Here is a 25734-nt window from a genome sequence, read left to right as displayed (position 1 = left end):
ATGATCCCAGCAAACAGGATGAGCTTTGTTTTGCTGTTAAATGTATACCTTCTATGGTATACAAGGATTTGAGGTGGAAGCAGGTTTTCTCAGACCAACATACATCACAGGTTACTGGAGAATTCAAGAGCAATGTCTCTTTGATTTATCTGAGTTAAAGGAGCAGAGTCTTTTCAGGTCCATGGGAACAGTGACCAGAGGTGTTCTAACATGACCATATGCCTTCCACAGTGGATAGGCAGCAGGGCAGAAATTCAGTGGGAGAGAAACAGAGGCAATTTCTAATTTTGAGAAAGACATATGGAGAATGGTTACAGACAGGGGCAGAGATACAGTCACAGGTAAACCTTTGGAGGCCATACAAGGTATGACAAGGAGAGGTGATCCAGTATTAAACTCCTCATGCTTCGAGTGTGGATTCCTGTCCCAGCTGCAGAATTCCAGAAAAAAATGTGTGCCCATCAATTTGAGCCACTCAACTTGATATGCACTGATTTCTACTATGTAAAAAGAAATATGCCCATATAATGTACAGGTTTACCTTTGTCCCAGTTTTTAAATGTTTTATGCTTCTGAAAGTCACAAGCCCATAGTCCTTGCCAAGATGTATCTATTCTACATGGCTATTTACTATCTACACAGTTGAATTTAGTGGTCTAATGCAGTGGAACTTTATTCTTGTGCGTGTGAGCATAAGGAGGGATGTGAGGAACTCAGAAGCTGGTGGATACAGGGTGAGCAAATCTGCAGTACCCATGGTCCTTCTGAGAGAAAAGGAAATGTTAGGTCTTGAACACTACCTGAACACTACCTTTCTACCCAAAACTCAAAATTCCTGAGGCCTGCTGAGATGGAAATGGATGGCGCCAGGGGCAGGGAAGGACAGCAAGACTCCCTGAGGTAAAACCCCCAAGAGATGAAGAAGAGAGAAAACTGCAGGACCACTCCCAACCAGCAGTGCAGCACAGGCCTGCATCTAGCTGACAGACCCTGGGAGGTAACCCAGAGCATTTCTTACAGGGCAGCAGGGGGGGAGATCCAAATGGCCCAAGGTGGTCAACCCTTCAGCCAGCCAGGTGACAGTCTCCCCTGCTGGCCCTCCCTGAGTGCACACGCAGGCCCCTGCTCCCCACCGCTCCCCATCTGACCACCCAACATCCTCCACCATCTCCACATAGAATGTCTAACTCCTCCCCATCATTCTTCTCTGCACCACAGAACTTCTTATCCCCTAGAACGCCTGTGCCTAGCATAACAGCAGGACTATCCCAGTTAGTTTACATCTAAGTTGGAGACATCCCATGTAAAATGGGCTTTGAAGGCCTGTAATTGAAAAATCAATAGGAGAAGGTCAAACAGAGTGTTCCCAAAGCCACAAAGGCCTAAGTCCCAGCCTCACAGCAGTAACTCACCCCATGACCACAGGCAAGTCGCCTCACCTCTCAGGGCCTTGCTTCTAGAAAACAAGGCATGGCCACCACACAACCCCTAATGATCCTTGTGGCTCTTCAGTTCTGGGATTAATAATACATAAAGCATTTAAGAATTTTACTTTCCTCCCTTGTTAATTACATATTTGTGAGAAAGCCCATGTTTTTACGGGATGTCAGGTATGTCCCAAGGAAATTCTAGACCTATGTCTGGCAATTTGAATATACACAACACACATGTGTTGGGCTGAACCACATGAAAGTGCTAATATTTGACTCTTTTAGTTCACAAAACACCAATGTCATGTGGTTCAATCTAAATATATTTAGCACTCGTGGATGGAACTGGAGGGTATTATGCTGAGTGAAATAAGTCAGTCGGAGAAGAACAAACATTATATGGTCTCATTCATTTGGGGAATATAAAAAATAGTGAAAGAGAATAAAGGGGAAAGGAGAAAAAATGAGTGGGAAATACCAGAAAGGGAGACAGAACATGAGAGACTCCTAACTCTGGGAAATGAACTAGGGAGGGGTGGAAGGGGAGGTAGGCGGGGGGTGGGGGTGACTGGGTGATGGGCACTGAGGGGGGGCACTTGATGGGATGAGCACTGGGTGTTATTCTATATGTTGGCAAATTGAACACCAATAGAAAATAAATTTATATAAAAAAATTAAAAAAATAAATATATTTAGCACAAGGGTACACCAATGCAGAAAATATTGCTTTCATATTCAGCTGCTGTGCATTTTATATGCTTGGGATCATGAACCAATACCTTTGTCTATCATAGTATAAATTCAAGTGTGATAATGTATATTAAACTCCTAATATAATACCCAGCACATTAGTCATATCTCAGTGTTACTAATTAAATCATTCATATTACCCACTGGAATTGCTTCAGCTATTTTTCAGCATAAGAATATTCTTGCTTTCGGGGCAGCCCGGGTGGCTCAGCGGTTTGGCGCCGCCTTCAGCCCAGGGCATGATCTTGGAGATCCAGGATCAAGTCCCATATCAGGCACCTTGCATGGATTTTAGGTAAAATGGAACAGGCACAGCTTAGGTAGAAAAGAACTAGTACATGGGTACCTGGGTGGCTCAGCGGTTGAGCACCTGCCTTTGGCTCAGGGCGTGATCCTGGAGTCCCGGGATCGAGTCCCACATCGGGCTCCCTGCATGGAGCCTGTTTCTCCCTCTGCCTATGTCTCTGCCTCTCTCTCTGTGTCTCTCATGAATAAATAAAAAAAATCTTCAAAAAAAAAAGAATAGAACTGGTACAAAAAAAGAAAATCACACCCAGTAAACTGTGGAATTTCTTTTGTCACTCTAGAGATTTGTTTCAATGGTTAAAACCTAGGAGAATCATTTCTTCCCCATCACTTTGTCTCTCCCTGAAGTAAGCAGCCGCTAGTGATGAAAGCTGCATCATCCAGGGCATGGCCTAAAACAGAGTGGGCTTATCTAGGACCTTTTTTAAAAGAAAAATAGAAATGTTCACAAGAAGACTGGAATAAAAACCCTACTGGTAGAAAGTTCTGAAATGATGGTACCTATCTCATTTGTCCTTGCCTATTATCATTCCCACACTCCATTTCCCTCTTCACCCTTAAGTAAAGTTTGGGTCAGATATTACATAAGATTAAAATCCAGGGGTGAGCTGGATGGCTCACTTGGTTAAGTGTCTGACTGCTGGTTTTGGCTCAGGTCACGATCTCAGGATCATGAGATTGAGCCCAGCATCAGGATCGCTGCCAGGCATAGAGTCAGCTTGAGATCCTCTCTCTCCCTCTCCCTCTGCCCAGCCCCCCATCACTTGTGCATGCACTCTCTCTAAATAAGTAAATGAAATCTTTAAATAAATAAAAATTAAAACTTAAATTTAAATATAATAGCAAGATTTATAGATTCAAATTCCTCAGCTGATACCCTTAGCAACAGCCATAACTTGAACAGCCTACCTTGGATACAGAACACTCCAGCAAGAGTTCTTTGGGACTGATTTCTTAGAAAGCCTACACTGCAGGATAACACAGCTTGTAAAACACTTCAACGGAAAATGTAATGAATGATATTTTTAAACAAAAAATAAAGTGGGTTCATCGCAGATACATTTCAACCAAACATGTGGTTTAGTTTCTCTGTTCTGCCATAGGAAAATCCCTTCCTGCTAAACTCTTCATTAATACCTCTCTAATAAAGCAGTTGGGCTGTTTCTGTCCTACCCGGCTTCGGGGGTGTAGCATGGTGCATGCAGTCTGGTCTGGACTCCCGTCCAGAATCGATGGGCCACGGGTAATGTTAGACCAGAGATTGTGCAGAAAAACGAACCTCTTAGCAAAAGGTCCCCAAGCCAGAGCAAGCACTGACAGCGACGGTGTGTCACACTGGCATGGATAGGTCCTGCTATCACATGTACTGGAGAGCAACCCTGAGGTAGCAACTAAAATTCCCATTTGTAGCACCTAGATAGGCATGAACAGAATTCATCTCCACTCCACAAAAGCTTAACATTAAGAGATGTGAAGGGTTGTATTGTGTTTTCTAACTGGTGAACACCACCAGGAAGCAATAAGCCATTTTCTCATTTTCTTATATGGTAACAGCTACCAACTTGCACCTGGAAGGCTGTGAAACTCACCTATAACAGAGCCATATGAAGGCAGGGGAGAGTGGAAGAATGAATGCAGAAAACCAGATGGCATGGAAATGACATTTTATAACTTATTGTGACATAAGTTCTTTTAAGACAGGATCTAAAGAGGTAGATTTATGGGAGGATATGTATCCAGTTAAGAGCCAGACTCAAAGAATCACAATAACAGTTGCTACCATTTCTTGAGCATTTATCATGTGCCAGGCCACGTGCTTTATACTTTATATTAATTTTCTCATTTAAACCTAATGATAATCCTATGACTTAGGTATATTTATCTACCTTTAGAGATAATAAAACTAAAGTTTGGAGAGGTTCAGGCTTGAAAGGTTGCACAGCTAGTAAGCAGCAAAGCCTATCTACTAGGCTAGTTGACCTGTAGTATACGACTGTCTCTAAAACATCTTTCCTGGAGGCACCTAGGTGCCTCAGTGGCTCAGTTGGTTAAGTGTCTGCCTTCAGCTCAGGTCATGATCTCCGGGTCCTGGGATCAAGCCCCATGTCAGGCTCCCTGATCAGTGGGGAGTCTGTCTCTCCCTCTCCCTCTGCCCCTCCCCCAGCTTGTGCTTTCTCGCTCTCAAATAAATAAAATCTTAAAATAATTAAAAAATTGAAATAAAACATCTTTCCTAGAGGGTCAGAGAGGAGAGACCTAAGATCTAGTCATATGCACAGCCAGGACCTCGTCTGAAACACAGAGGCAAGAGCAAAGCTGGGCTTGGGTATGGATGGACCACACACCTCCCTGAGTTAGGAAACACAGGAGCCAAGGTGTCCCCACAGGACTGTCCTTATTTCTAATACAGGTCAATGACATGAATCCTACAGAGTAGTCTGAGAACCCAATCAGCTAGAACAGAATGTGCCACACTTAGCACCATGTGGCTAATGCCCAATCAACCATAGTCTCTCAGGATGCCTGGGTGGCTCAGTGGTTGAGTGCCTGCCATTGGCTCAGGGTGTGATCCCAGGGTCCTCGGATCAAGTCCCACATAAGGTTCCCAGGGAGTCCGCTTCTCCCTCTGCCTCTCTCTGTCTTTCATGAATAAACATATAAAATCTTTTAAAAAAAAACAGTAGTCTCTCCCCTCCAACCAGCCTGACTGCCTCTGTATATAGTCCATGAAAAATAGGATGCAGAATGTAGGTCTCACTGACAGTGGTCCAGGGACCACTGGCAACTTCCCAGAGCATCGATACCCAATATAGCTTTGCTTTCCTGAGAGTTGGGTAGTTCCAGGCCTTTAAAGGCACTCCTGTAGGACTCAGCTCCAAGCCAAGATCCCATATTGTATCTATTCTGAGTAAAGGAGAATTTATGTAAAGCCAGCCATGCTATAGAGAATTCCGAACTTCCAGCCCAGGGGCAGTTAGTAAATGCCCAAGACTTTGTTCTCCTCAAGTGTGGGATCCATCCAGACTGCAAGTCAAAAGACTTGGCTTTCTGTACCAACTGCCACCTATTTATTTTATGACTGTGGGTAAGTCATTTAAACCTTCTGATCCTACCACTGTATCAGACACACAACAGGCACTTGGTAAACAGTAACCAGTATGCTTATTACTATTACATATCTCATAGGATTATGGTTGGGCTTCACATTTACAGGCAAGTGCTTTGTTTTTTTTTTAAGATTTTACTTATTTATTCATGAGAGACAGAGAGAGAGAGAGAGAGAGAGAGAGAGAGGCACAGTCACAGGCAGAGGGAGAAGCAGGCTCCATTCCATGTAGGGAGAGCCTGACGTGGGACTACATCCCAGGTCTCTAGGACTACACCCTGGGCTGAAGGCGGAGCCAAACCACTGAGCCATGGGGGCTGCCCCAGGCAAGTGCTTTGTATAGAAAAGTCAAGAGAGACTGAGGTAGGCAGAAGTGAGCCAGGCAGCAGGGAACTTCTAAGGCAAGCTACTGCAACAGCAGCCCTTGATGCTTCAGATGTGACCACGGGGCTTATTCTTTGACAGAATACTCCTCATACCTGGGTGGGTCACAGAATATACACCATGACAGCCAGACCCTGCACCTAGGGACAGGACACCCAGTTAGGGCCAAAGATGCTACAGGGAATCTACTGACAAAAACATCAGACAGTGGCCTGGGCAGGACTGCAGTGGAGGATGGATCTGACATCATCAATGTCAGATATGCAATGTGAAAACCCAAATTTGTTTGTGAAGGGGGAAATTTCACTTCCTCGGGTAAAATTTCCTATTTACAGAACAATCAGGATCAATGTCACTTCACTGAAAAGCTCTGCTCAGATAAATTAAAAATAGCAATCAACCTTGAGGATTTTATTGGCAAGGTGGGAATCATTTCACTCTATCTGAACCTTGATAGAATATAACAAACATCAGTCTACCCCCCATTCTTCCCTTTATTAATCAATTAGGAAACCAAAAAACTCAATAAAAAAAATCACAGAAAAGACTTATAAACAACATTCATATCTTTACTGGTCATTTGCTTTCATTTAGCATAACTGGCTTTTCCATTAAAAGAAAATTAAATAAAATATGAGATGTTATTAGAGCTGCTTAAAAGGAGATTTGGGGATTTTACTTCTTAGAAAAATAATTTCCATTTCCCTCCAGCACCCCTCCACCACCCACTAGCATTCCGGCGCTGTATCGCAGCACAGTGACACACATGACAAGAGTGTCCAGTGGCTGACTATTAAGCCAACACTAACTACAGGTCATGAGCAATGACAAGGACCTCAGATCTTCTAGACAAGGGTGTGTGGAGGGGGCTCTCTTTTTCAACAAGCTCCACAGGAATTTCCATGGCACATCAAAATATAAGGACCAGAATTCCAAATCATTAATTAATGACCAATAAAGAGAGGTTCTTTCTCTGAACAATCAGAAGTACATACCAGGCCCCTCCTAACCCTTCACTGTTCCCCGTTTTGCACCACTCCTGCCCTAACCTTTACAATGCTATTCCACCAGCTGGAGTGCCCTCCCTTACAATGCTCACTTCTTTCTCCCTACAAGCTAATTGCTACCTGCCCAAATCCTACACATCCTTGAAAACAGTTAAATACCATTTCCACTCTTTCCTCTATGTAGCTTTCTGTGATCCTATCAGCCAGAAGTAATTTCTGCTGTGGCTAAATTTCCATTTAATTGGTGCTTTATTTGCATCATTATCACCTTCTACCTTGCATTGTAGATATTAATGCACACATTTCTTCCCATATTAGGTAGCCAGCTTCTAAGACAGAAGAATCTACATGGGATTCACCTTTGTATCCACAGAACCCAGCACATGATAGGTGCTCTATTATATAGAAAAGGAAACAAAAAAAAAATTTTTTTAAAGGAACAAAGGAAGGAAAGAGAACGTGTGTCCTTTCTGATAACTTTTATAGTTCTGTAGTTTGCAAAAACAAGCTGAGCTTGCTACACAGACCATTAACATTTCTATATACACACTCAGCCTGCTAATAAAAGCACACTGAGGATTCTTAAAGGCCCTATAAGAAAGGTTTTATATCCTGGCTTTAGCATCGCTGGCATCTGTGGCATCTAAAACCTGAGAACGCTATTCCTCTGAGGTGTCATTAGCTTTCTGTGTGCCTTCAAAGGCTCAAAGACAATTTCCTGGACTCCTATAAGAACGCCAGTTTCTTTCCAGCCACTGCAAAATATATCTTAGCTACCACTGGAATTGTCATTTGCTTTCTATGCCTTCAAAAGCTCTGTGAGAGATACAGCCCTGTGCTATTATTGGCACTGTCAGTTTCCCTATGTCATATCAAAAGAGCCCCGCAAAGTTGCTTTGTGAGTGCAGTCTCTGTGTGTGCGCACAGTGATGCTAAGATTATTTTTCTGGTAAAATGCCTGGTCCACAAAGCCTACCCAATTTTTATCTAATAGCTTCCTAAAGAAAGAATGTCTGGGGTGGCAGGGGAGGAATCCAAACAGTAACCACCTTTGTTTCACCCATACCTATATTAAGACAACAGTGAGAGCAATGCCCTAAAATCCAAAAGTATATTCACATATAGGGCAGAATGTAACGTATCTAGAGTATCACAGCAAGAATCAAGATGCAGTCACTATTCTCATCAAGTAACACCATTAGTTAAGGCACAGGCTCTCTTACTTCCCCTGAAAAGTTGTTATCCTTTATGACAGAATTATAAACAGTCTCTAATCCACAGAGTTGCTGAGGATTCCTCCACCCTGTAAGTGGGGGTGCTACTGGCATTTGGGGCAAGACAATTCTCTGCTGTGGAGGATTATCTCTCACTCTGCCAAATATTTGGCATCCATGATAATGCCAGTACCCATCCCCAGTCAATGTGATTACCTCAAATGCACCTGCCAACAGTTCCATGTACCCAGCTACTCCTAAGGGAATTGAGAACTGCTAGTGCATAGACCGACGAGGACACACACATGCACACACATTTTATAAACTGCCTTGCTGCTATGTGTGTTATGGGTTATATGTACACATGTATTACTAGAGAGAGAAAGAAATGAGAAAGAGTGAATGTAGAGCGTGGAACTAATATTTGCCAAATGCCAAATGTGAGCAAGCCAGATGTGCACTGCTTTCACAAGTACAAGCAGGTTTGGACACGGATTCAACTCGACTATTTACAAATACAGAATGTCTTTATATTTCCTAATCACTGGTATCTATCTCTACATTTGTTACCTTCCAGAGACTCAAGGATAGGGGAGTTGGGGAAAGAAAATCTGAAACTGCTAATTAACAGCATTACTACCCACTATGATCCATACAGTCCTATCCACTGAATTTCATGTTCTAATTGTTAATAACAAAAATCAGGCTTCCTTCTCTCAACTGATTTTACTCCTTCCCCTTTTCAAAGTCCTGCTTCTTAGGGCTCTGGTTCCCCTGAACCCAAGGCTGCGGGGAGGGGCCAGACATGAGCATCTACTTGATGGCAAAAGAAGAAAAATCATTGTTTCAAGTTACTGCCACAGCAATTTCTTCACCTTGTCATTTTACATATATGTTGTTTCATTTCATTTTCCCAACAGCTCTGAAAGATGTATATTTCAATTCTCATTTTGAAGGTCAAATGAATTTTCCAAGTAGGGGAGCCAATCTGTTCACCCCAAAGCTGCACTCACTTCTCTTTACAGCTCTGCCTCTACACTACCACACCACCAGGATTACCATTAATAATTACAACAATGCCAAAGAATGTCCAAGTCAGGATAGAACATGCAGCAAATTTGTATCTGTCTGTTTAAAAATAAGTTTCAGGCAACCAGAAGCTAGAGGAATAAAATGTTCTGGTTGATAGAACCCATCAATTAGCCCCAAAGTACCTCTGTTTGTGGAGAACAAAATTGGGATAGTGTTAGATAGAATCTTCTCCCCTCAAGGGGTTTGCCAACTAGTGAGAAAATGAAGACTTACAGATAGTGCATATTATGCAATGTTGCCGCCTAAATAAAGCTGACAGTAAAGGCATTTGGAAATTTACCAAGGAGACTTGAATGTCTTCCTCAACTCCTGTTCTGGAAAAAAAATCAATTTAAATATAATTAACATAACAAGTTTCTGATATGACTCATTATGATGTGTCCATTGCATAGTAAACATTTCGTAAATATTTGTGGGATGGATGAATAAATGAAGTAATGAATAGCATCTCTGATAAAATGCAAGAGTTGAATAGCAAATAATTTTTCAGTGGGTCCTCAGCACTATCTGAAGGAACAAGGTACAATACGGTAGCTCCTTCCCATTCTGGAAACTGTCCTAAATTTAGAATACCACCACAGGCAGAATTTGCTCATAAAATGTACCTGTATAGGCAACAACGCCGGGCTGAGAGGTGAATACTGAGTACCTCATTTTCTGGGCTCAGTTACTAGCTAAGGGAGCCACACTAGCCTCAACAGACATGCCTCTCCAGGGAATTGTAAATTAATATGAGTCAATGAAGTTTGGATACACAAAAAGACAGTCAAAGTCAGAAATGGTGCAAACCCAGTACCAATGCCACATGATCTTGAATATGTTTATATTAACACTTTATTACTGTTGGTATTAAAACAGAAAATTCTTAAAGATCTCCTGAAGGACATACAGAGAGGGAAACTATATCTGCTCTCCCTCAGTGCACCATAGTCCACAGGAGTGGCCATGACTCACTCCAGTCTGAAGAACTCTGCCCTTGATGAAAAGACAGCTGGCAGCATGCCCACATGCAAAGAGACATTATTCCACATGCAGACAACACAAAAATCCATTCTTCCTGAACATCTGAAAAAAAAATCCAAAATTAAATAAAATTTAAATTCCTACAAGGCTATAAAGATAATAATATATGGTATTCATATCTGAATTTCTCTACTTGTACTTATTCAAACTCTGACATTTTTTAATTATGTATTTATTCCATTTAACAACAACCTTTTGAATTTTAATCAAGTCAGCTAAAATACTTGCTAATTTACGCAATTCTCTTTTATCATAAATATAACAAATGTCCTTAACCTCAGTATCAAATATTCATTGATTGGTTTAATGCTAAGTGGTAAACTTCAGGGAAGATCCCTAGAGAATATCATTTACTATATCACCCCTTTGCTCATTCCTTCTGGGTGATGTCTACTCTTATGAACAAATCTATTTTGTAAAATGACCACTAAACACAAGTATGAACTCTAAACCAAATTTAAATAGTGGTGTACACATACAAATATTATTCTCCTTTTAAAAGGAATGAGGTTCTGATACATCCTACAACATGGATAAACCTTGAGAATATTATGCTAAATAAAATACGTCAGACACAAAAGGAGAAACACTGTAGGTGTTTCCTACATCTAGGAAACCAGGTGATTCCACCTACATGAGATTTCTGAAACAGGCAAATTCATAGATATAGGAAGTAAAATAGAGGTTACCAGAGGCTCAGGAAAAGGGAAGATAGGGAGTTATTGCCTAATGCATACAGATTTTATTTGGGATGGTGAAAATGTTCCAGAAATGGATAGTGGTGATGCTTGTACAACATTGTGCATGTATTTAATGCCACTGAATTATACATTTAAAAGGGGTTAAAATGGTAATTTTCCATTACGTATATTTTACCACAATACAAAAAGTAGATTGTCCAAATCAAAGATAATTACAAATGATTCGGTTTTGCCTTCCTTTCCTCATACCCTATATATATCATATTTATTTAGAAAACAGCCAGGTACCATAAAGAGAAAAAACAAAATTGAAAAAAAAAACTGAACATAATTTCTAATTTAAGAAACTTGCAAAGTAAAAAAAAAAAAAAAGTCTAGAAAATCACAATAGATATCTTACAGAGGGGAGAAATCACTCCAGAATTTACAAACTGAGAGTGACTAAGAACACAAGGCTCAGAGTTTCAGAGTAATGTCTGAAAGTTATGTTCACCAAAATATCATTCGTGGTTATCCTTAACGGATGAAATTTTTCAGTGATTTTTACTTTCTTTGTATTTTGGGGTACTACTGACTTCATTCATAGTAAGCATTCATCATTTAACAAAACAATGTAGTTATTTATATAGTCAATTAACCTTCAACAAAGCAGGAAAAACATCCAATAGGAAAAGGACAGTCTCTTCAACAAATGGTATTGGGAAAATTAGACAACATGCAAAAGAAAGAAACTGGACCATTTTAATAAACTATATACAAAAATAAATTAAAAATGGATTAAAAACCTAAATGTGAGACCTGAAGTCATAAAAATCCTAGAACACAACCAATAACCTCTTCAACATCAGCTGTAGCAATTTTTTTCTAGTTATGTCTCCTGAGGCAAGGGAAACAAAAGCAAAAATAGACTAGTGGGACTCCCTCAAAATTAAAAGCTTCTGCACAGCAAAGGAAACAATCAACAAAACTAAAAGACAACCTACTGAATGGGAGGAGATATCTGCAAATGACACATCTGATAAAAAAGATAGTATCCAGGGATCCCTGGGTGGCGCAGTGGTTTGGCGCCTGCCTTTGGCCCAGGGCGCGATCCTGGAGACCCGGGATCGAATCCCACATCAGGCTGCCGGTGCATGGAGCCTGCTTCTCCCTCTGCCTATGTCTCTGCCTCTCTCTCTCTCTCTCTCTCTCTCTCTCTCTCTCTGACTATAATAAATAAATTTAAAAAATTAAAAAAAAAAGATAGTATCCAAAATATATAAAGAATTGATAGCACTCAACACCCAAAAAACAAATAATCCAATTTAAAAATGGGCAGAGGGATCCCTGGGTGGCGCAGCGGTTTGGCGCCTGCCTTTGGCTCAGGGCGCGATCCTGGAGACCCGGGATCGAGTCCCACGTCGGGCTCCCGGTGCATGGAGCCTGCTTCTCCCTCTGCCTGTGTCTCTGCCTCTCTCTCTATCTCTCTGTGACTATCATAAATAAATAAAAATTAAAAAAATAAAAAATAAAAAAAAATAAAAAAAAATAAAAAATGGGCAGAAAACATGAACAGACATTTCTCCAAAGACATAAGATGGCCAACAGGAACATGAAAAGATGTTGATCATCACTTACCATCAAAGAAATGCAAATCAAAACTATAATGAGCTATCACCTCACACCTGTCCAAATGCCTAAAATCAATAACACAAGAAACAACAGGTATTGGCAAGAATATGGAGAAAAAAGAATACTTGTGCAGTGCTGGTGGGAATGAAAACTGGTGCAGCCACTGTGGAAAACCGTATAGAGGTTCCTCAAAAAGTTAAAAATAGAAATACCTCCTGATCTAGTAATTCTACTACTGGGCATTTACCCAAAGAATATGAAAACACTAATTCAAAGGGATATATGCACTCCTATATTTATAAGAGTATTTACAATAGCCAAGATATGGAAGTAACCCAAGTATCCATCTATTGATGAATGGATAAGAAGATTTGGTATGTATATATACAATGGAATATTACTCAGCCATAAACAATTATAAAATCTTGCCATTTGTAATGACATGAATGGAGCTAGAGAGTATAATGCTAAGCAATATAAGTCTTTTTTTTAAGATTTATTTATTTATTTATTTATTTATTTATTTATTTATTTATTTATGATAGACACACACAGAGAGAGAGAGAGAGAGGCAGAGACACAGGCAGAGGGAGAAGCAGGCTCCATGCCAGGAGTCCAATGCAGGACTCGATCCCGGGATTCCAGGATCGTGCCCTGGGCCAAAGGCAGGCGCCAAACTGCTGAGCCACCCAGGGATTCCCCCTAAGCAATATAAGTCTATCAGAGAAAGACAATACCCTATGATTTAACTTACAAGTAGAAGTCAAGAAACAAAACAAATAAGCAAGGGGGTAAAAAGAGAGGGGCAAACCAAGAAACGGACTCCTTATTACAGAGAAAAAACTAATAGTTATCAGAGAGGAGGGGATGGGAGGATGGCTAAAATAGGCGATGGGGATTAGTAGCGCACTTGTGATGAGCACTGGGTGATGTATGGAAGTGTATCACCATATTGTGTACCTGAAACAAATATTACACTGCACATTAACTGGAATTAAAACAGAAGGTTAATGATATTATATATATATATAGTTAACAAAGAACAACTGACTAAAACATTGCACAGTGGAGTTCATTTTATCTGTCATCTTCCTCCACTTCTTTCTCTGGCTTCAACAAATTTGACCTGAGACACAACTCCACTCATCAGGCAATATTTATTAATTTGTTAATTATAACTTATTAATTATAGGAACCTTGTATTCCTACCCAGGAGATAATCTTTCAAGTATAAAAGTAACATGATTACCAGGGTTTTCCTTTCTTTCCTTTTAAAGATGGATAAATACAGAGCTTTTCCTACAAAATCTGGATGAGTGCTGTAGAACACCTGACCCTTGGTGCCTCCGATTAATCTCATATCATAAAAGCTGTGACAAAGGCTTTTTGAAAATGAATATGGCCGCCTTACTATTAAATGGCTAAAAGACTCTAGTAGCCTAATAGAAGTTGAAACATTGGTGTAAGTAATAACATTTATTGGTATGTATTTCTGTGAATGAGCTTCTTGTCCTCATTAAAAGATGGCAGAGGTTAAGATACCGCATCATCTGTTATATAATACCTTTGTGGATCAATTGATATCTTGAACAACCAAAAATGTTTAGGAGGAAGAACTTTTCTGAGAGATGTTCAGACAACTTTGAAGCCCATAGAATGTAAAGTTCAGACTACTTTGAAGCCCATAGAAGCCCATCATTCAGGGATGCTCAATGGCTCCCACTTTGCCTTCAAGATCAAGTTCAAGCTTGTTACCCTGGTAACTAAGGGCCTTTGTGACCTGGCCCCAAATCTTCTCCAGCCTCATGTCCCACCGTACTCCCCATGCTACTTCCCTCCAGCAAAAGCCAGCAGTTCTAGACCAATTACATTTCACTTTAGCACCACCGGTTAGGTTATTCCCACTCCTAGAATGTCCCCATTTCTTTCCCCTCTCTGCTTAGCTAACTCCTACCTGCCCCCCTTCAAGGCTTAGGCCAAATCTTTGCCTATCCAGGTTCACTTTTCTATTAAAATTTTTATCTGGGCCTCCCTGTTCCTGGCCCCCCACCTCACCACATCAACTCTTCCAACTCTGTGAGAGACTCCCTGAGCCTTTTTCACCCAAATGTCCCAGGATCCTGGGCTATACAAAGAGTGAGCATACAGTAAATATTTTTCAATGAATGAATGATGTTATTGAACTAATTATTTTCCACATTAAGAAGAATGACAAATTCCACAGAGTAGGTTTTTGAACAAGCTGTCGTAACTACTACCACATTCAGATCAAATGATAAGTGTGAAAAGGCCAATTCTCCACTCACATCAGGAGTCAGCCCCATGGCCCAAATGTATGCTCTCTTCTGGCAAAAATTTAAAGTTTAACCAGAGGGCAGCCCAGGTGGCTCAGCACTTTAGCACCGCCTTCAGCCCAGGGTATGATCCTAGAGATCCAGGATCAAGTCCCACGCTGGGCTCCTTGCATGGAGCCTGCTTCTCCTTCTGCCTGTGTCTCTGACTCTCTCTCTCTCTCTCTCTCTCTCTCATTCTCTCTCTCATGAATAAATAAATCAAAAATCTTTAAAAAGTAAAAAAAAAAAAAAAAAGTTTAACCAGAAAAGAAAGGTACCTGGCCTGCACAATAGGGAAGTAGGATGAAGAATGAGGAAATCTGTGCAGTCAAGGACCTGAGAGCCCAGCCCCAGAGGACAGACCTAGCCAGAAAGTTGCTCTCTGCTCTTCAAAGAGAACATCTGGCAGCCTTCATACACTCTAGAATGTTCTGGCACAATTACTGGACTTCTCCTCAAGATCTGGAAGATTATCAAAAAAAAAAAAAAGAAAAAAAGACCTAGAAGATTATCATGGTAAATCTTCTAAAATCACTAATCACCAAGACACAGCTACAAGTGGTTTGTCAAGTAGATGAAGTGGTGACTTGCACCAAGTCCTCTTAGTAATGTTATACTTTCTTTCAATCTTACAATTTAGTATCTCAATTTAATCATAAAGTGAATTATCTTCCAAAATAATAAATGTTCACTATCTCTCTAAATAATAAAATACATTTTCCTAGCACATAAACCAATAGCTTTATTTTTATGCCAAAACTGATGTGAAATTACATGTCATGAATTATTCATGTCATCTAATTTAATTCAATTATTTTTACTGAATTCATATCTAATCCATAAAAATGTTTAACTCAACTGAAAAAAATCATCTCTGTACCCTTGAATAATAGATTTCTTGCAAAATCTTAGGAAAGATAAGCATATATTTGGTATTTGAAATGGCAAGGCATATTATAATTGTAATGATGAAAATAATTTTAATTACCTAACCATACATTCTGTTCTATTTACTGACTGATGTCTCATAAAGGAAAACTTATTTAATATCAAAGTAGAATCATAGGAGCAAGAAATGAATCTTAGTTCCAATTATGGCAAAGTCACTCTGGGATTTTTCCCTAAGATTCACAAGTACAGCAAGCAGATGCCCCCCTAAATGGGAGCAGATACCCTGCCCAATTAAAAGCATAAATTTTGTTCATAAAGAGATCTGATTTATCACAAAGAAATCAGAAAGGAGTGTTTGTCTTTCTCTGACTTATTTCACTTAACATAATACCCTCTAGGTCCAACCATGCTGTAAATGGCAAGATTGCATTCTTTTTTATGACTGAGTAATATTCCAGTACGTGTGCACGCACATGTGTATGTGTGTGTGTATTTCTGGGGTTTTTTTAAAAACCATTTTTTAATTGAAGTATAGTTGACAATGTTATGTAAGTTTCAGGTATACAATCTAGTGATTATATATATATATGCATATATATATAAATATATAATTATATATAATCATATATATACCAGATATATATATGTGTGCATGTATATGTATATATACACACATATGTATACCAGATCTTCTTTATTCATTCATGTACTGATGGACATTCAGGTTGCTTCTATTCTTGGCTATTGTAAATAATGCTGCAATAAACATAGGGGTGAATATATCTTTTTGAATTCATGCTTTCATTTTCTTTGGATAAATACCATATGATTCCATTCATATGTGGAATTAAAAAAAAAAAGAATGGACAAACAAAAGTAACAGAAACAGACCCAAAAACAGAGAACAAACTGGTGGCTGCCAGAGGAAGGAGGAATGAGCAAAATGGGTGAAGGAGAATGGGAGGTACAGGTTTCCAGTCATGGATTGAGTAAGTCATGGGGATGAAAGGTACAGCACAGGGAACACAATCAATGGTATTGTAATAGTGTTGCATGGTGACAGCAGCTATGCTTGTGGTGAACACAGCATAACCTATAGAGTTATCGAATCACTATGTCATATACCTGAAACTAATGTAACATTGTGTGTCAACTACACTTCAATTTAAAAAAATGCTTTAAAAAAAATGAAACAGAGGTAAAAATGGGGAAACCATCATTCCCTTCCTTGGCAAAAAAACGTTTTTGGCTCATGCACCATACCTACTGACCTCCTTGAGAATGTTCCCACTTTTGTCCAGGTCTTTGTCGATTGTCTCCCAATCTACTTCTCTGTCCTAAATCCTGGCATTATTTGAGGGTGATCTCAGTGTCCCCAAAAAAAGCATTGGAATCCCCTTGCCTCTTAGTTCATAGATGTCTTCAGTTCCATTGACTTTCACCACCACTTATGCCAGCCATACACATCTGCAGCCACACCCAAGCCAGAAATCCCTCCATCCCTGCAATCTCAAATGCTAGCAAGCCTCGTAAAATGTTCCCTCTCTCTCATCATGCTTACTCTCTATCCAAATCCTTGACTCTAACTCTACTATGTTCCTTGGATCCACTAACATTTCTAATAAGACTAAACATCACAATTCATCATTTAAATCACTTTGTTTTCTTTAACAATCTGGAAGTCTTTTTTTTTTTTATAGACCTATTATGCCATGTATTCATAAGGAATAATTTCCAGCAGCTCAAGTTCTTTTCCACTGGTTCTTACATACTCTTGCTTCTCTGGCAGGAGGGGGCAAGTGCTTTAGTTGAACCCAGGTACCTTTCCCTTTGGCTTCCCTATTTTTCTGATTTTTTTTTCATGAACTTTAGGAAGCTATCTTGACTCTTAGAGTGCTTAAAATGCTCTCTCTTGCTCTTGCACACGTGTTCTGTCTATTAACACTCCTGACAATAACCTTGTCCTTAACTTGTTTACAACAATGCCATAGTGATATTCATGGGCATTCCTTGGTATCTACAATATCACCTTATAGATTTACATGGGTGCTTCCAAAGGAACAACTCTGTTTTCTAAAAGGCCTATAGAACATATAGCCAGTGTCTGTCTGCTTTCCCTTTGCTTATTTTTTTTTTGACAAATTGTTAGAAGGTGCTGATTCCAAACAGAAGACTTAAATCATTTTGTCCCAACCTCCAACTCTCCTTTAAATTTCTGCCACAACTGCCTCACAAAAGCCCACACCTAGATCACTACCACACTAGTTCTATAGCCTACTGAGCACTGCTAGAGGATGTCACAAGGTGATTTAAGTTGTGCCATGACAAAGTCATGGTCTCCAGCCTCAGGCAGACCATCAGTCTCTCACGCAGAAGTCCTTCTATAAGCCTCCAACGAGCTCCCTCTCCCACTCTCCATATTATCTATTTCAAAACTTCTTCACCCTCCTCAAGCCCCCACCTCCTCATTTCCCTGTCTACTCATACCTCATAGAAGTATCTAGAAACCATCAAGAAGGTACTGTCTTAATCTTGTCCACTACCAACAAAATTATGTGTCAAGATCATCCTTACTGCCAGGCTTAAAGGATAAAGGACTGTCTTACCTGTACCTATTTCAATGGGATTTTTTAAGTGACAAATTTTTATTAAGTTTTTCCAAAATGTTTGACTTGATTTTAATGCAAACAACATCTTTTTTTGCACTTCTATTTCATTGGTTTGCCTATTATATATAATTAAATTGTGTAAACTTAGTAACAAGCCCAACTGACGCAAAAACATTTGCGAACAAACACAACAGGCTCTCAATAAAGCATACAAGTTACAGAAGTGCACAGATACACAAACACATGGCCTACTAGCTGAAAACATTCAGTCTAGCAACATAACAGCCACAATGGTTAAGGAGAGAATAAGGCTTAACTAATACAGTGAGTCTTTTATGTAAAAATCAGTCAAGAGAGCTTGCCTACTGTCCTGTTTTATCCTTTAATTACACAAGTATTTTTACATAACCATCTTTTCCACTATATTCTAACTCTCTGTGCCTTCTTGTTTTGGTACCCTGAGCTTATCTAGCACAGTTCCAAGGAAATTATGGATTTTCAGAAAATGTTCTGAATTTAATTGAAATTAATTCAACTGAGGTAATATTGGCTGAAGTATATAAACACCCCAAAAGTTGTAGATGCACTTTTTGTGTGACTGAACCACATACAGAGGTAAGTCCTTAACACTTGGTGTCACTATCCCTTTGTACATATTCCAGAGTGCTAACCAGAAATCATATACCAATTGGCAGGTTACAAGTCTTCTGATTAGCAGAGAAAGCTCTTCATGCTCACACACTAAAAAGTCTATCTTCTTCCTATCTGGTACAATTACAAATTCATTGTTTCCAAACTCAGCAGAGCCCTTGATGTCTTGAAATACAATGTTCACTTATGCCTAAAAGTTCCTCTGCTCGATTTTCTACTTCCTCTTTCAGAACTACTCTCCATTCTTCCCTGTCCTATTGGTGTCTGTATGGACTATGCATTAATGGGCTCCCTTGACCTCTGGCTTCTGGTTGGGTTTGGCTAACGGGACATACTGGCAGGTGACTGAACAACAGACTGCCTACAAGTGTATTCCTCTAGCTATCTCTCCCTTCCAGACCAGAATTTGGCAATGGTTGTGTTCCTCTACTGAAGGGCACAATTCCTGTGGGGTGATCCTCTCCTACAGCACAGTTCCATTCTATAATTCCTCTCTCCTCTTGCCCCTTTGGATCTAGTACTGGTAGAGCTGTTGCTAGCTCCTGGATGCTCTACTATATCTCATTGCTTTCATTTAGCCCTGATCACCTTTGTAACCAGTGTTTTCATTAACTTTCTCCAAATATTCCTCTTCAGTACTTCTGCCAAGACCCTAAGACAATCTCTTTATCCACTACACAGAGAGAAAATCCCAACACTCTACTGCTCTCAGTATTCTAGTCCAGGCCCAAATTCTAAAAAGTCTTTGACTCAACCCCATCTCTTCTCCTACTCTAAGACTGTTCTTCACCAACCAGCTGGTACTCCCCAAGAATCAAACACAAGCCTCTCTTAGCACTCAATACTTTGGTCACACATTTCTTTGAATGTTTTTCTCTCCAAAAGAGCAAGGCTGTGTATTAATTATCTCAGTACCAAAGTACTTATCAGAGAATCAAATAGATAAATACTTTGCCACAGCTGCTTTTTCATTCTAGAGTAACTCCACACTTCAACCAATGCAAACAACTCCAAAGTGTAGAACTTAATCACTGTTTTCTGAGGTTGCAACAGAAAGTATCTTAACCAAATGGCCTTCATTACCTCCCCTAGATACTAAAGAAGGTGACCCAATAAAGAATTAAATAACAGGTTCCTATAGTATCCTGTAATCATCTTGTTCATCAAAAATCCGTTTCCTTCAACAGATACCCATTCATATTTTATTATAAAGACATGCATTTTATAGACAAATTATATAGCAATATTAAATACCAAACATACTAGAAATGATATCCAGGATAATGTATCTCCACTTAATACTTGTTATTTACTATCATGCTCTCAGGGAGTACTTGTCTAGACATAAACTATGAAATATAAGGAAGTAGAACAACAGCCCACACAGATGTATAAGAACCAAAAGTCATACTACAGGCCCTTCACATTCACGGGAGATGCCAGAGGTTCAGAAATAGGGGGATTCTCCTTAAAGGTCTCTATAACAGGCCTTCATGAATACTGAGATTCTTTTGGAGGGGGCCAAACCAGCCTAGGCTAAGCCAGAAAAGCCAAGGATTGTTGCTTTCCAATATTCTAGGCACCAGTGACTTCTCCCCAAAGTGATTCTACATCCCTGCTCTTTTAGCACTAGCCCAGAGACCAACTCTGCCACTGGGGAAAGGAAGGGATTGAATAAGAGTTTCACAAAAGGGGTAACAGAGGAGCTGGTTTTAAAGAATGTGTAGAAGTTTACCAACTAGTGAAAATAAGGGAGGCCAGTCTAAGAAAAAAAAAAAAAACCCACATAAACAACCAGAAAGCACAAAGGCACAAAGGTAGGGAAGAAAATAGAATTTGGGAAAAGAGAAAAAAAAAAAAATCAAGCACAGCATATGGGGAGGATCTGTAGGAGATGAGGATATCAAGATGGTTTGGAATTAGATTGTAAAGAAATTTGAGTATTCAGCTGAAGAGTCCAGACTCTACTGTAGGGAAAATGGAGAGCCATTGAAAGTCTTTGAAAAGAGAAGAGATGATTAAGACTATAGTATTTCCTCAGTAAGGTTATAAACCACTTGAGATAAAGATATGTGTTCTATGATTATTTATGTTATCTAAAGGCCTTATACATAGTTGGAACCATGATTTACATATTTTTGTTTCCCCTCAGCATTTCCCATAGTTCACTGCACATAACTAATATTCAGTTGCTGTTTGCTTAATAGAGGAATAAAAGAGCCATTGTTATAAAGTCTTTCCTATAATCAAGAATGTACATCAGTGACTAATTATACCTGCCAACGTTATATATGCAATGAAGTAAAAACATTACTCCAAAGCAAGAGTGCGGGATAACAAAAGCTAAAACTAATATCCAAGATCTGCCAACCAACATGTGCCCAGGGGGACAGTTAAAAGCCAGTGAAAATAAAATAACCAGAAACTCACTAAAATCCTGTAAACACCTTTGATTTGGTGTCTGTATCTTTCCTGACTGATGAAAATTAAATATCTTCTCAGAGTGATAAAGTGCTTTGCATGTTTTCATTTATGTTCAATCTTTGGCATCTTCTGATCAAGATGGAATGTTACATGCATGAGAATTCAAGCAAGAATGTAGGGACCCCAGATTTTTCTTTATCATGGTAATCAGAGATTCACTCATGACTAAAAATGAGAGTAAATTTAGGTTTTCTCTGACAACACTTCTAACTGGTTCATCAGAGTAAAAGGAGTCCAAGTTATCAAAAATTAAAATATTTTAATACTAGCAAGTAACATTCACAGCTATCAACAAAAAGCCTACAACAGGGCAAGCACATGTATTGATTGTGTTCACATCATCAAATTACTATCTATACAAGACATTTTATTAGATTAACAAAAGACATGGTCCCACCAAATAAGATTCATTCTAATACCCAGAATATAGAAACTTACATTTATAGAAATCCAGTATCTTTCTACATTCCCAAAGAGAAGGGCCATGAGTTCACACTTACTCAAGACAGAATATCTCACGCTTCCCTTTCTATGTACATTGAAGCTAGCCAGCATGTCGGAGGGGGGAGTGGGGGAGAGGGCCTACCGCACTGTCAGGCCCAGCTCAAAGGAAAGCTATGGACTTTCCAGACTCTTTGGTGTTCCTTCTAGGGACTGTTTCCTCTCTTTCTTGTAGCTATTCTGGCTCTACTGTCCCCACCACATGCTGATTTTTTTTTTTCCAAAATCAATTTAAAAATTGGGTTAGGAAATAAATAAATAAATAAATAAATAAATAAATAAATAAATAAATAAATAAATAAATAAATAAATAAAATAAAATAAAATAAAATAAAATAAAATAAAATAAAATAAAATAAAAATTGGGTTAGGGACACCTGGGTGGCTCAGCAGTTTAGCACTGCTTCAGCCCAGGTCGTGATCCTGGAGTCCTCGGATCGAGTGCCACATCAAGCTCCCTGCATGGAGCTTGCTTGTCCCTCTGCCTGTGTCTCTGCCTTTCTCTCTCTCTCTCTCATGAATGAATAAATATAACCTTTAAAAAAAATAAAATAAATAAAAATTGGTTTATTTATCTTTATTGTTTTAAAAATTGATACAAGCAGCCCAGGTGGCTCAGTGGTTTGGCACTGCCTTCAGCTCAGGGCATGATCCTAGAGATCCAGGATCAAGTACCACATCAGGTTCTCTGCACAGAGCCTGCTTCTCCCTCTGCCCTCCCTCTGCCTCTCCCTCTCTCTCTATGTATTCTCGTGAATAAATGAATAAAATCTTTTTTAAAAATCCACAAAAAAAATTGATACAGTTTGTATTTTTGTATATTTTCTATTTATTAATTCAATCATTAAAGAGGTCCTGGGTATAGGCTATATGTTCTGTTCTAACTGTTCTAAATGCTGGGGAAACAGCAGTGACAAGACAAAATTGCTGTCCCCGTGGGACCAGTCCAGATTCCTCAAATCCATCATGCAGATCTATGAGGCTTCCCTAACCATGAAATTGAACTTCTTGCCTTCCCAAGAACTGAATAATCAAATACAGGTTACAGTATCAATCTCTTAGAAAACTCAGTAATGTTTCTGACTACTCCTTCTATCAAATCAAGTCTGATTAGTTACTGCATTCATTTCCTAGGACTGAGATAACAAATTCCCACAAATTTGGTGGCTTAAAGACAGAAATTTATTCTCTTGCAGTTCTGGAGGCCAGAAGTCCAAAATCAAGGTATTGGCAGGACAATGCTTCCCCCAGAAGGCTCTAGGGAAGGATTCTTCCTTTCCTGCTTACTAGCTTCTGATGGCTTGGTAATCCTTGCTAGCCCTCTGTTTATAGCTACATCACTCCAATCTCTGCCTCCACCCTCACATGGTCTGTCTTCCCTATGTGTCCTTCCATGGCCTTCTCTGTATCTCTGATCCTCCTATCCCCCCTCACACACAAAATCTAACCCCCACATGACTACAAAGTTTCTCTTCTCACATCGTATAGATATATTTTTCCTCGTAAGTATTTAATCTATCTCTAATTTATTTGCTTGAATGTGTAAGACAGGGACATAACTTCACTTTCTTAATACAATGAGCCAATTGCCATGTCACATTACCTATCCTTTCAATTCTGATGATACAATGTCATCTTTATCAAGATAAATTCCCATGTAAATCTGGATCTTCTTTCCCACCAATCCATGGACTTCTTCCATTACTAAAACCACACTGTCAGGGATGCCTGAATGGCTCAGCAGTTGAGCATCTACCTTTGGCTCAGGACGTGATCCCAATCCCAGGATCTAGTCCCACATCGGGCTCCCTGCAAGGAGCCTGCTTCTCCCTCCATCTGTGTCTCTGTCTCTCTGTGTCTCTCATGAATAAATAAATAAAATCTTTTAAAAAATAAAACCACACTGTTTACTAATTTTATAGTACGCTTTAATAAGTCCTCATCTTTGTTCTTTTTTTATCTAGAGTGTTCTTGTGCATTTATTCTTTCAGTTGAACTTTATAATTGTTTTAGCAAATTCTTCAAAAAAAAAACTTTCATTGGGATTTTTACTGGATTTATATTTCATTTGTATATGAGATTTTGCAAGAATTGACACCTTTACAATATTGATTCTTTCATTAACTTAAGGCTTCCTTTATGTGAAGTTTTATAGTTCCTTCTCATATGTCCTTTATTTAATTTCTTTAACTCATTTCCTGGCCTATCACTTCATTCAACCGTCTACTTGCCATCATTCTCAAGCATAAGGACTTTCTTTTGCCATGGAACCTCCTAGAAAAAATCCCAAACATGGATCAATCCAGTTGCTCTCCTTCAACAGGCATTTACTTGAAATGCCACACCCACCTGGATGGCCATAAGGAAAAAGACAAAAACAAGTGTCAGCAAGGTTGTGGAGAAATCAGAACCCTTGTATGTTATTAGTGGGTATGTAAAATGCTGCAGCTAAAATAGAAAACAGTTTGGAAGATCCTCAAAATGTTAAGCATAAGCTGTTATATGGCCTAGCAATTCTACTCCTAAGTATAATCCCAAGATAACTGAAAATGTATGTCCACATAAAGACCTGTCCATTAGTCTTCACAGAAACATTATTCATGAGAGCCAAAAAGTGGAAACAACACAAATGTCCATCAATTCATGAACAGGTAAACAAAATGTGGTATATCCATTCAATGGAATATTATTCAGCCATAAAAAGAAATGAAGTACTGATCTATGCTGTGATATGAATGAACCTTGAAAACATTATGCTAAGCAAAAGAAGCCAGATACCAAAGGCCGCCTATCATATGACTCCATTTAAATGAAAGGTCCAGGGATCCCTGGTGGCTCAGTGGTTTAGCACCTGCTTTTGGCCCAAGGTGTGATCCTGGAGTCCCTGGATTGAGTCCCGTATCAGGCTCCCTGCATGGAGCCGGCTGTGTCTCTGCCCCTCTCTCTCTCTCTGTCTCTCTCATGAATAAATAAATAAAATCTTTAAAATAAAATAATAAAATAAAATAAAATATAAAAAATAAAATAAAATAAAATAATAAAATATAAAAAATAAAATAAAATAATAAATAAAATAAAATAACAATAAAATAAAATAATAAATAAAATAAAATAAAATAAAATAAAATAAAATAAAATAAAGGTCCAGAATAGACAAATTGAAAGACAAAAAGTAGATTAGTGGTTGCCAAGAGATGAGAGGAGAGAAGAATGAATACTGCTTGCTAATGGGTACGGAGTTTCTTTCTAGGATAATGAAAATGATCTGTAATTAGACAGTAATGACCGCTGCACCACTTTGTGAATATACTAAAAGCCACTGAATTGTACACTATAAAATGGAGAATTTTACAGACTGTGAATTATATTTCAATAAAATAATTTTTTAAATAATTTTTTAAAAACATGCAAATACAAGAGCTAACCATTACAAGCTTCTAGAGAAAATCACCTATACTTATAGACCATTGCCCCTATAAATTCATGGGTCCTCTACCTTCCATGTTTTTCTAGTCAGTTGTCTTTCATTCTCTTCTTAATGGCCTATGCACATTTTATTATCTACTTTACTCAAACCTCCAACCCTGCCACCTCCCATTCATTCTCAGAAGATAACATCATCTCAAAGAAAACTTCCCCAC

At 39.0% G+C, this 25734-nt stretch overlaps 1 protein-coding gene across 4 annotated transcripts in view; it reads right to left on the bottom strand.

Annotated features, from left to right (window-relative positions):
• The window catches only part of MSRA (methionine sulfoxide reductase A), a 426296-nt gene that overhangs the window by 332596 nt on the left and 67966 nt on the right, over positions 1 to 25734 (bottom strand). The window contains exon 2 of one of the 4 annotated variants that reach the window (XM_041765380.1): positions 10244 to 10354. The exons of the other annotated variants lie outside the window; for them this stretch is intronic. Coding sequence (XP_041621314.1) covers positions 10244 to 10310 — 67 coding nt within the window. The 5' untranslated portion in view covers positions 10311 to 10354. The remainder of the gene's footprint in view (positions 1 to 10243; positions 10355 to 25734) is intronic. 4 annotated transcript variants of the gene reach the window in all.

This window comes from Vulpes lagopus, chromosome 8 (genome assembly GCF_018345385.1).
Source record: "Vulpes lagopus strain Blue_001 chromosome 8, ASM1834538v1, whole genome shotgun sequence".
Classification (NCBI taxonomy): Eukaryota; Metazoa; Chordata; class Mammalia; order Carnivora; family Canidae; genus Vulpes; species Vulpes lagopus.
Note: the sequence above shows the minus strand (reverse complement) of the source record. Positions and strands in the feature narration are given on the sequence as shown.